This window comes from Amia ocellicauda, chromosome 7 (genome assembly GCF_036373705.1).
Source record: "Amia ocellicauda isolate fAmiCal2 chromosome 7, fAmiCal2.hap1, whole genome shotgun sequence".
NCBI classification, from domain to species: domain Eukaryota; kingdom Metazoa; phylum Chordata; class Actinopteri; order Amiiformes; family Amiidae; genus Amia; species Amia ocellicauda.
Window position 1 is genome coordinate 1,348,335 of NC_089856.1, and position 11,666 is coordinate 1,360,000.

The 11,666-nt window shown below is 47.3% G+C and overlaps 1 protein-coding gene across 1 annotated transcript in view; it reads left to right on the top strand.

Annotated features, from left to right (window-relative positions):
- The first annotated feature begins 7,448 nt into the window (after nucleotides 1-7,448).
- The window catches only part of LOC136752478 (collagen alpha-1(XI) chain), a 99,628-nt gene continuing 95,410 nt past the window's right edge, over nucleotides 7,449-11,666 (top strand). Inside the window, exon 1 of the mRNA XM_066707825.1 lies at nucleotides 7,449-7,919. Within this exon, the coding sequence (XP_066563922.1) occupies nucleotides 7,838-7,919 (82 nt within the window). The 5' untranslated portion in view covers nucleotides 7,449-7,837. The remainder of the gene's footprint in view (nucleotides 7,920-11,666) is intronic.

Genomic DNA, 11,666 nt, shown 5'->3' on the forward strand with positions numbered 1-11,666 from the left:
GATAAAGAAAAGGAAAAGTACAAGGAACAGCAAGGGGAGAGGGCTTGTGTCCCCGCTTCCTCCCGAGTCCCGCGCTCTGTTTGAGCAGCTTATTTCAAAGGCTGAGCTGCACACGCTAATTATCTCTCTCGTCCGCCGACGATAATGATGTAATTAACACGGCCGTGCCACAACCCTGGTGGAGCTGACTCCCTGACCTCCCAGGAATTCGGGCTTGGAGGAGAAAATTGCAGTCCCTGTGAAGGCCATCGCTTTCACCCTTTCCTTGGCTTTTTCTCATATACAGACGGGTGACAAATTAAAGGAAAAACCCACATACAGTGTCTCAGTGAGGTGTTGGGCACCACGAGCCACAGAACAGCTTCAATGCTCTTGGCACAGATTCTACGAGTCTCTGGACTCTACTGGAGGGATGGACACCATTCTTCCAAAAGATATTCCCTCATTTGGGGTTTTGATGATGGAGGAGGAGAGCGCTGTCTAACACGTCGATCCAGAATCTCCCATAGGTGTTCAATTGGGTTGAGATCTGGTGACTGAAGGCCAGAGCATATGAGTCACATCATTTTCATTTTTTTCATTTTCATCATTCAGAATAACTGTGTCATGATTTGCAGTGACCCTTCACTCTAAGGGGACAAGTGGACCCAAACCATGCCAGGAAATGCCCCCCACAGCGTTACAGAGCCTCCGGACCCCCTCACTGTAGGGTCCAGCAGTCAGGCCTGTCCCGTTCTCTTGGTGTCCCACACATGCACTCACCCACTTGTCCAGAATACGAGCCAGTTGAGGGTCTGTGACTGAAGCTCCTGCCATTCGTGCCCCAATAATGCCCCCTCTTTCACAGTCACTTAGATCTTTTCCTCTTACCATCTTGATCCAAAATGGAGGTCAGCTGGGTCTGCTCAGCATTTGTATACATGCACAGAGCATGATAGGATGTTAATTGCTTAATTGTGTCATGCAGTGCACATGTTTGGAGGCATATGTTCCTCCACTCATTTATTCAGGTTTTTCTATCATTTGTCACTATTGAGAACATTTTCCGCTGTGAAGAGTGGGCTACTGAAGTTACCAATCGACCCTGTGTAAGATGTATTATTATTAGTGTCACTGTGTGGACCAGCCCTTCACCGAACGTTGTTTCTGGGAATCTGAGCTACTGAAAACTCCCCGTCCCAGCGGTGGGGCAGTGTGTCCAATCTTCTCACCTGTGACCCCTACGAGGGCAGAGGTCATGAGGGCGGGACGTGGTTGTCCGGCGGTCGATGAGTGTGGACAGCGAGGGCAGCGCTCGGGCATAGTGTCAGCCCAGGAAGTGTTTGGGGGCAACAGAGACACCGTGTGGGAAGGAAAGCTTGTCTTCTGCGCTTTGGTGTTGTGGAGACGGTACGGACGAGATATTTCCGAAATGTGCAGATGTGTCATAACGGGTACGGACGGCTAGAACAAATATCCTTTGAAAATCATTACTCAATGGCACATGTCTGTTCTTCCTCCGTCCTACAGCTGAGGCCTATTAAATCACAGAGCGCTATAAAGAGAATATGTGACACGCTGGTATTTTGGGATAGACTCAGGCATGCTTGACATGATATAAATTCACCGCTGCAGGTGTTTATGGACGTTGATATGAAGGAAATATATATATTAGGTAAGCTGATGTGACGTCCTGTTCAATTATGCAATTCCGTGCATGTGTGGGGTTGTTGGTAGCAAATCACTCTGTGCGTTGTCTCTAGACTTCCCTGTCCGCTGTTTCTGGACTCAAGCGGGCGTGGTTTATAGAGATCGAGCATATTGTATATAAAAAACTGCAAAAGCACAGAAAAAAAACACGAAGCACCTTTATAATGCTGTGATAGGACAGCACAGCCCTGGATTTCCTGGTGTGAGGAAAATGTGTGTGTGTGTGTGTTTTAATTCTTTATATATATATGAAATTTATGACCATTGGTTTTTTGCCAGCCAAGAATTCTCTCTCAAATCCATCTTCTAATGAAAAGTAGCAAATCATTAGGTTAAATTGGGAGCTGTCAGTGCCCCGGTCTACAGCCAGATTGTCTCTGAGAGCGGAGACGCTAACACAGCCGTTCATCTCGGGCCTTAATAGCCGACTCAGGTCATCCCAGGGGTGTTCTATGAGGTTGAAGTCGGGAAGAGGGGGAGGAAGGCTTTCCATGTGGTTCTGCCTCAGCTGCTAAGTTTCGGTCCAAGTTGTGGTGGTGGTGGATGGGTGCCATTGGCCTCGGCCTACATCGGCGCTGTCCGAAATACTGCCTCCGTAGTGGCCGGCGCACAGCAGACAGCCTCACTGCAGGACGTGGTTCTGGTCCTGTCCACAGAGCAAGCCCGGTCCCATTACTCTGGGTAACAGCAGAGAGCATGGATGGGTTGAGAGTACAGAGAGAGAGAGAGAGAGAGAGAGAAACTCCCAGCAGGGGGGAAGGGGAATGCAGAATTAATATTGACCTGGGGCGATTTTTACTGGCAGAAAAACGACAGAAATAACAAATCTCTTCTCTGACATCCAGAGTGCAGCTCCTTCAGTCGCATATTTGATTCAGTCAGAGCAGCCGGCCTGTCCCAGCCTGTCGGGTCTCTGCAGCGGGAAGACACACGCACCCCCCTGCCCCCGACAGAGAGCGATGCGGAGTCTCCCGTGCTCTCGCCACGATCTGGACGCCGGTCGAAAAATAATCCCGAACAGGAGAGTAAATTGATCAATAAAAACAACGTGCAGAAACCCCAAACCAGGCCTTCACCAGAGAACAACATGAAAAGAACATTTAAGAGCAGTTTATGTGTGACAAGCAAGTGATTAGAAGCACATTGTTCTTGACTTGCTCACATCACTTTATTTAGGATTTCATTTGTTTCATTGGTTTTTGCGTGTGTGTGATTTTTAAGGCTTTGAAAAAGTGACAGATCTGTTTATACTTCAGAATGACACACACAGTACTGTCTTTGAAATGTGTAATTGGGTCCAGTCACAAGAATATGTAGAGAGAATTTTAGATTTAGATATATTCTACAAATAAAAATGTTCAGTTTAATTATCCCTAGCCGAGATTCATGTGAGGCAGGAACAGCTTCAACAGAGTTCGCAGGATGACTGCAGGACGCACGTGCGCCAGCCTCTCAGGATTGTGTAGATTTATTGTGTAGATTTATCGCTGCACAATCGTTCTCATGACACCTGATATTTTTCTTGGATTATGTTATGTTGCAGGTCTTGTTATGTAAGGTGTTGGAGAAGAAAAGCAGATCTTAATCGCGAAGCTTCCCATTGAGACCTGAGGCGAGAGAGAAAAAAACAGGACCATCGCATTAGTCACGTGCCATCAGTTTCTTAAAATAATGGCTATCTAGCGAGCTAATGAAGCAGAGAAAAACATGAATAGGTGAACGGACAAACAAACAAACAAATAAATAAATAAATGCAAACCAGGCCTGGCTTTACATTAGTAAACCTGCTGCTCGACGGGAGGTTTATCTGAGACGGAGGCGTGTGTCAAACCCAGCTGTGTGGAGTCAGGTGCTTATCTCGTATTTGTTATCACACGTGGATCAGCCGTCAGTCAGTTTTTCACGCGTTCACAGTCGTTTATTTTAATCCACTTTATCGAACGATATGTAGTCAAATAAATAAATTAAACAGCCAGGCAGTCAAGGGAGATATTGCCTCTGTGTGTGTGTGTGTCCTGTGAGAATAAAGTATTAGGCAAGTTTTGTTCCCCTTGCCTGTGGAAAAACAGACACACATAGATGTCCCGGCTAAAACTGGTGACTGGATCTTTCTTATTCTTATTCGTGTCTTCATGGTTGCACCCAAATAGACTCACATCATCCTGTCCTGTGTGGCACAATGTCCCCTGCCCACCTGCCCACCTGCCCGACATGTTTCTAACCTTTACAGCAAAAACTGACATGCAGTTGGACACCTGCACTTGTCTTGGTGCACATAGTGGTTTAATTCTGGCAGGAAATGAACACAATTAAACAAATTATTTGAGACGTTTATATATTTTTATTTATTCATTGGTTTGTTAATTAATTAATTAGTTAATTTGTTAATGTGTTTTTTTAATTGATTCCAGTCTTCAACATCATGAAAGGCATCGACCACATCAAACCAGAGGAGCTTTTCCAGATCAGCAGGGACACACGCACCCGGGGACACAAATGGAAATTGGGCTTCAAGGCATTCAAGACAGAAAACAGGAGACACTTCTTCACACAGAGAGGCGTCACAATCTGAACAAACTCCCCAGCGATGTGTCTGAAGAGACAATTTGGGAACATTCAGAAACAGACTGGATAGGATCCTTGATCACTTAGTTATCAATGGACACCAAACGAGCGCGATGGGGCGAATGGCCTCCTCTCGACTGGACACTTTCTTATGTTTCTTATGTTCTTAATAAATACACACTATTCTGTTGACGCGGCATATTGGTTTGGAAGCGTTGGCATTAAACACCTTAAACATCGAATACAGAAGCCTTTCCCTTGACGAGCATATCGACTCATTCAGTTAATTAGTGGAAAAACTGAACTGAAGCTGGTTTGTGCAACTGGCCCACAGATCCTTACCATCATAGGCATAGAGAATGAATGAATGAATGAATGAATGAAGGGATGGATGGACGAATTAATACTCCCCGTCCGTTTTCCCAGCCTGGCACAGTTGTCCGAACCCCGCCCGCCGGCCCTGACAGGATGGTGAGAGTGTATGTACACAACAGTGGAACGGGAGGCATTTCTGACACTAAGCTCACACTCTTGACTGTATTCTTGGTAACTATCTGCTAAAACCTGCCTGGAATGCGAGCCGGCCGGGAGATTAGCGCTCGTCAATGCGGAGGGGGGTCTGGAAGGGAGAGCTGCCTCCTATTTACCTAAAGGATAAACCCCGAGCCGCCGAGCAATCGGCACGGTTCTGCAGCTCGTAAGGTTTTTTTAGTAGAAATGTGTAACTGTAGGAAACATCACAAACATCTTCCCAGAAGGGTACTTTGACACTGGAGGGACAGGGATTGTGTCGTCTTCTCTACTGAGAATAAAATCAACACATGGCCGCTCCCGAGCCGTCCGTCTCAGAAGGGACACTTGTGTTGGCAGCTGTGTAGAAGAATGGGCTTCAACATCGTCTCGAGGAAGTTGGATCCAAAATAAATCAACTACAACCCCCATCCTCCCCCAAAAAACAAACAAGATCAGGAAATAGTTTTACCCCAAACTCCCGGAGGTAAACACCACTCAGACTTTACCAAGAGACCCCCTCGTGCCACTATTTGCGACCGGACCCCCTTTACGGGTGATTGTGAGGCCCTCAGGAAGATCTGTATTAACCCGTCGGATTTCATTCGACTTCTCATACGGGCAACATATGGATATATATGCGTTCAGGCATTGTTTCTCTCCTCACGCTCCTCCAGCCGTCTGCGGGGCATGTCGAGTTATTCACAGTTATGTATTGCCCTAGAGGAGAGGGGAGAAAGGGATGCTTTTGTTTACTCGGCCTCAGAAGTAGTTCCAGCTGCAGAGTGAGAACCTCCCTGTGATGTGTGTGTGGTTCCCGCTGTGCTGTGGGACTCCACCGGCTCCACCGCACTAATGTAGCAATGGGACGACCGTGTTATTTTCCACGCAGCGCGGTGCAGTTGTACCTCAACTCCTCTCCCAGCTTCCCCCAGAGCTGTGCCCGGACATGCGCTGCATTCCCGCCGCTCCTGGTTTGGAGCTGTGCCCTGTTGTGACCACGATTTTACCCTCTCTGCATGTCCGCTGAGTTTCACCACCTCTGAGTCGCGCTGAGCATCGTGGTTGGCAGAATAAAGACGTCGCGGGAGGAACGGGACTCCTGAGCAAAGCCCTGATTGTCTGGAGAATCGGCTGTGGGCTGTGTGGTGCATCCTTCACCAAATGGTGCGTAGAGAAGTAAAACGTAGACAAAAGTGGGTTCCTCGGATCGCTACAGCCAGCTGACACAACGCAGATGGGTTGTGTAGAGAAAATATATTGTCTCTTTGAGCCCTCTTTGCTTGACCCCCCAAATGTAAGAGAACATGGGTTTGTATAGGTTTATAATACGTGCATCAATCACTAATCCTGTACTTGATCATAAGACACAAATAATAAGACCATAATTAGACAGACATGACATAATTTAGACTAGGATCTACTATACAGACCTGGGTCTGCCTGTGGATTACCCTACACTGTAAATAAACAGTTTTTTGGGGGCGCACCACCATGGGTTTCCCCAGGCGATTGCCCCTAATGGAATGCAGTTGCCCTTCTCTTCCTGCCCCCAGCAACTACCTCCTGGTGCCACCACTGCCTACAAGGGTGGCTGTGGTCGAGGGGGATGTGAGTGAACCGGTTCGTCTCTGCAGAGGGCCCGGGTCAGCTGAGATAAGACTCATTGTTTGGAAAATCATCATCATCAAACAACAACACCAACAACCCTGGCACAACAAGAAACGCCAAGTTGGTACTGCCGGCAGAGCAGACTTCAGAGGCACATGAAGGGAAAGGCGCCCTGGGAGATAACATCACCTGGCCTATGATGGCTCTGGGATTAGACACACAAGCTGCCCCAAAACCCTTCGTAATCCTCGCCTTTTATTTACCGTTTCTAAGTTCAAAGACTGTACAAATCCCCCGCTGTATCCGCAGCCCTGCCTCTCAGCCCCTCTCTGGTCCTGTCAGCAGCTCAGGGGCGAGCTCGGACGATGCCCTGTCCCCTCATCTGTGGCTCTGCTTCCCTGGCCACGCGTGTGTGGTATCTTGAACAGTGTTTGTGGATTTTGCTCTTTCAAATTATTGAATGTCACTGCAGTCCTGTATTGGGCAGCTGGCCTTATTATCTGTTGGAAGTCATAATTGGTTTGTTTATTATATCTTGGTTTAAATCACTTATAGGTGGATATAGCAACCTGTAGTTAGTCTGAATGGCTTGCGCCTGATAAATATTCTCAGACTATTGTAATTGACATTATTTAATACCCTTTTATTTGGCAGAATTTAGGATAACTCACACCTGGGGATATGTTTTTAAATGCCATGCATAATAGCACTATGAATGTTTTAATTAAATAATTCAGTAGCGTTAATTAAATGTTAAAAGCCTGTCTCACTGTGAGCAGTAGCTGTGCGAATGAAGAATGCATCCCTCCGTCAACTTAATCATCTCTTACTGAACCACTGTAAAGCGCATGGGGGTGGGTGGGGGGGTGCACAAGGCTATACACATTTATCCCCCTTTTGTGAAGAATTTAATGTTTCTTTGTCGGGGGGAGGGTGAGAAAGATTGGCATGTGTTTTGTGTGCGCGACAAAAAGAAAATTATGGGAATTTTCCTCTGGAGGCATCATTGCTCATCTCTTAAGCCTCTGAGTCCCATTTTGACACCATCCCGGGGGAGGGGACTGAGTGAGTGAGAGAGAGAGAGAGAGAGAGAGAGAGAGAGAGAGAGAGAGAGAGAGAGAGAGAGAGAAGGGGGGTGAACAAGAGAGGATCTTAAAAAAAACAAAAAAACTTGAAGGCTCCTGCACAAACTTTTTCTTTCCATTTCCAAATGCGCTAGTAAGGACCTGCGCTGGAGGGACGTCTTGGGTCTGGACTAGAGAGAGAGAGAGAGAGAGAGAGAGAGAGAGAGAGAGAGAGAGAGAGAGAGAGAGAGAGAGGGGAGCCCCTGAGAGCGAGTGCGCTGATCTGGTTGCTCCAGACCCTTCTCGCATGGCTGCAACGACTCCCAGCCGCTAACAAAACACCCTTTGAGCCCAACTTTAAGAGAAAGTGCACCGGAGCGCAGACCGGCTTGTCGGAGATGGACCGGTGGAAAAGCCGGGCGAGGTTCCCCCTGCTTCTCGCCATCCTGCTTCAGGCGACGACGACGACAACCAGAGCTGGTAGATATGCGGCTTTTCTATCACCTCTATATGTTTACTGCCCTGTTGGTAGTGATGTACGTGTAACGTGTCTGAATGGCATTGAGTCTCCCCCGTCAAGGGGCACAGGGCACTTGTGAGCTCTCTGCAGTGCCACAGACACCCTCTCCTGTTTCTGCCTCCCCCGCCTGGACAAAAAACTGTTTCCGAACTTTTTCCTAAAGTGTTAAAAAACTAAAGTGCTCTGTGCAACTTTAATACCCCCTCCACACACACATCATAGCGGCATTTGTTGGTCTGTGTCTAAGGGTGCTTTGCTAGTCAACTCCATGGCATGAGAGACATTATCTGCTGCTGGGATCTCGCACAGCTCCAGCATTTGCGTCTGGTTTGAACTTGCTCCGTGTCTGAAGGCTCCCTGGGCAACAGCGATCTTTTCTGTGACTTGAGGCCATGCGTAAAGGTGCTTTCTGTGCCAAAAACAAGGGAAAGAACCAGACACCACACCAGACAAATCTACAATGGTCAGATTTTCTTATTCGATTTGATTGTCTGTCGGTGTTTTAAGTAAGTTGGGGAGATGCTGGTCGGTTTTCTGTGTGGGTGGATATTGATGTATGGAATAACGCCCAGAACTTGAATGCAACGCACCTTTTGCGGGTGGCTGAAGAATAGACAGTTCCTGGCTCTGTAGCAGTTAGCACTTGTTGCTTTGAAAGCCACTGTGAGCTGTTCTAGCACAATTAAAATCGCCAGTGTCAGCTCTCCGAGATGCGCTTATCTCCATATTTTCTCCATATCGAGAGATAATTTCAATCACCATGTTATCCAGCCGTATAATATTGTTAGCGCACAAACTACTTCTGCAACATTCATTTGATACCATATAGTGAGACGTACTTTAGCCTCCAAAAACTAATAAAACACTAACTTTATTTTCTTCCGAATTAGCGGTCCCTGTGTAAAAGTGCATTTTGTGCGTCGGGCTGCAGTGTGTAGGTCTGGAGAGGGGTTGCAGGTGTGTGGGCTGCACTTGTTTTGTTCATTAGGTATCCGAGGCTGTGGCTGTAAATGACCTGACACAGAATTAGGATTCCGACCACGGGAGAGGCAAACACAGCCGTCTGCTCGTCAAAAGGGGGTGGCATTGGTACAGTGCGCAACATGCGTGTGTGCGCCCGTCCCGCACTGTGAGCAGGTGCCTTTCTGCGGTGCGTGGACGGAGGTGTTTCATCTTTAACTCTGCTTTTATTATTATTATTATTATTATTATTATTATTATTATTATTATTATTATGTTGTTCTTCATGTTTAAGTTTCCATTCTCTTCAGAGCAAGGTCTTTACTTTCGTAAGTGCACTTTTACAGTTAATGCAATCAGTAAAAAAAGTTTGATACACCCATTACGTCATCGTGTACTAATCAAATCTTGAAGCGTCACTTTACACCGAGTTCTCTTCTGCCTTGCTGCATGACGTCACTGGGCGGCCTGGCGTCTGAGGAGCTCGCGCATGCGCATTGGAGGCGGTGTGACCTGGCGTGGTTGTGTTCGTGATTGACATTTCCCCGTCATTGCTGAGAACTGTTATGGGACACGCATAGCTGCTCACGCAGTAAATGCGATTTTTTTATTGCGCATAAAAGTGACCTTTATGCGTCATTATGGAAGTGTAATGACAAGAATCAAAGTAATCACTGCCTTATTATAGTAGTAGTACATTGTTATAGTATGGATGGATCATTTAGCTATGCCCTCATCCAACGCGTCTGACACCCAGCGGCACAATTGCGATGGAAATGACAGGGGACTGCAAAAAGGTGCACAGTACCAAAGGGACGCAGTGTTGGAATGGTTTATTTGTATTAATCATGAAAACAACAGTATGCAGAATATATTGATTACATCAGCTACAGCCAGTGAGGTGAGAGGTTAGCCTACAGGGTGATGGGTGATCCTTTGCTGCACAGCATGAGTATCGCCCGAGACCAGGGGGTCCGCAGAGGTGGCAGAGCGACTGTCCATTGCTCCAGGTATGGCCAGGTATGGAATCAGCTCTTAATAAACGGCCCGCTGACCCCTTCGTGACCCCTGTTCACTCCCTGCTCAGCGCTGTACCTGCTATCAAACCGATCCCAATCTCATTCCTGGTGATTGCTTCTGAAAACAAGATCCAGTTTTTCTTCTTTGCGTGATGAAATCAAGGTCCGTTCTGGAAGGGGGTGTGAATTGGGAGGCCGATGCGAGCGGCTGACGGACGAGCTGCAGGGGGTGTTGGCACGGGGTCGATCCTGGAGATTTGTGTCCTTCCCTCGCAAGGCCCTTCTCAGGCTGTAAACAAGACAGACCCCAGTTCCAGTTGACACCGTCGCACAAGTCTTAATTAAAAACGTGTGCCGGTCAATTCGGAAATGTGCGCCTCGTCGTCTTCTGCTCTTTCACCTTCTCCTCCTCCTCCTCCTCCGATTCACACAGATCCTGACACTAATGTGTGTGTGTGATGCTGCTATAAAGTGCAAGCGCTGCACCATCCAGACGCAGAGACCTGCGCGCTCCCCAGCCTGGCCGCACTCAGAGACACTGCAGGGAGCCTCTCGATTGATTCTGCACCGGGTCGTAAAATATTACTGTCTCACCTGATGCATTTCATATGAACACAACCCTAAATCACTCCCCCAGCTGCCGAGGCGAAAACACGATCAAGGCTGTTGGTGAAGAGCCCCCAGATTTACTAATGCCATTAGTGTAATTCATCGGCCCCTAACAGGAGCCACTGTTGCTGATGGAAAAACCTAAACACGATCCTCAAGAGACCAGTAAATTTTCCAGTACGCGGCCAGTTAATCGCACCCCACCGGATTGCTGTGCGCCATGGAATTAAATGATTGTAAATTCTTCATGGGGCCACATTAGCACTGCTCTCCCAGGGTAAGGCGTCAGGGCGTGGAAACCGACTTTACATTTTTTTGGGGGGTCGTGAAAGAGCTGCCGGTCGGTGTCTGTTTTCGATTCTGCTGAGGATTGGCTCTTGACTGCTGTTGGAATGCTTGTTATATGTTTTATGTTGTGTTTCTCTGGCAGGAATACACGGCACGGTTTGCTGTAACACCATGTGCGATCCGCTGTGTGCCTGGCAGTGTTTTGGCTGTCCATGCAGTGATCTATAGAAGATGCATTATTGCACCGTGTCACTGTTTATAAAACTGTTAAAGAGTGTGGTCTAATATATACCACAAAGTGTGCATCCAATCCATACATTTCTGTGGAAATGGGAGCGTCATTCAATCCAGATGGGTTCCTCAGTGTTTATAGTTGCTGTAATAACATTAAATGGTAGAACATCTACAGCAAAGGGATTCATGCTTTATCCAGGGCTTCTGCATGACGTGTCAGTTATAGTTTGTACGCTCTTGTTGTACCGGGCACTAATCGCAGTGAAGAGGCAGTCGCATTTTGCCTTCTAGCAGCAATAGAAGAGGGCAGAAAGGCTGAATCTGTTCAGTGTTTTTTTAATTATTGATCACTCATCCACGGCATTCGTCAAACTGTTTCTGACACGAGAAATGTAAAATATCTGCGTTCTGACACCCGAAATATCTCCCAGTCCTTTCATCAGCGCTGGATCTTTGATGTACATCTGACAGATACCGTCCCTTCAAGTTGGCGCGATTGTGAGTAATGGGCACATGTGGTGCGCACAGTGATTCCCACCCCTCAGACACCCAGCGTCAGCCATCCCCTTCTTTCACTTCTGTTTGTTCTCCCAGGCC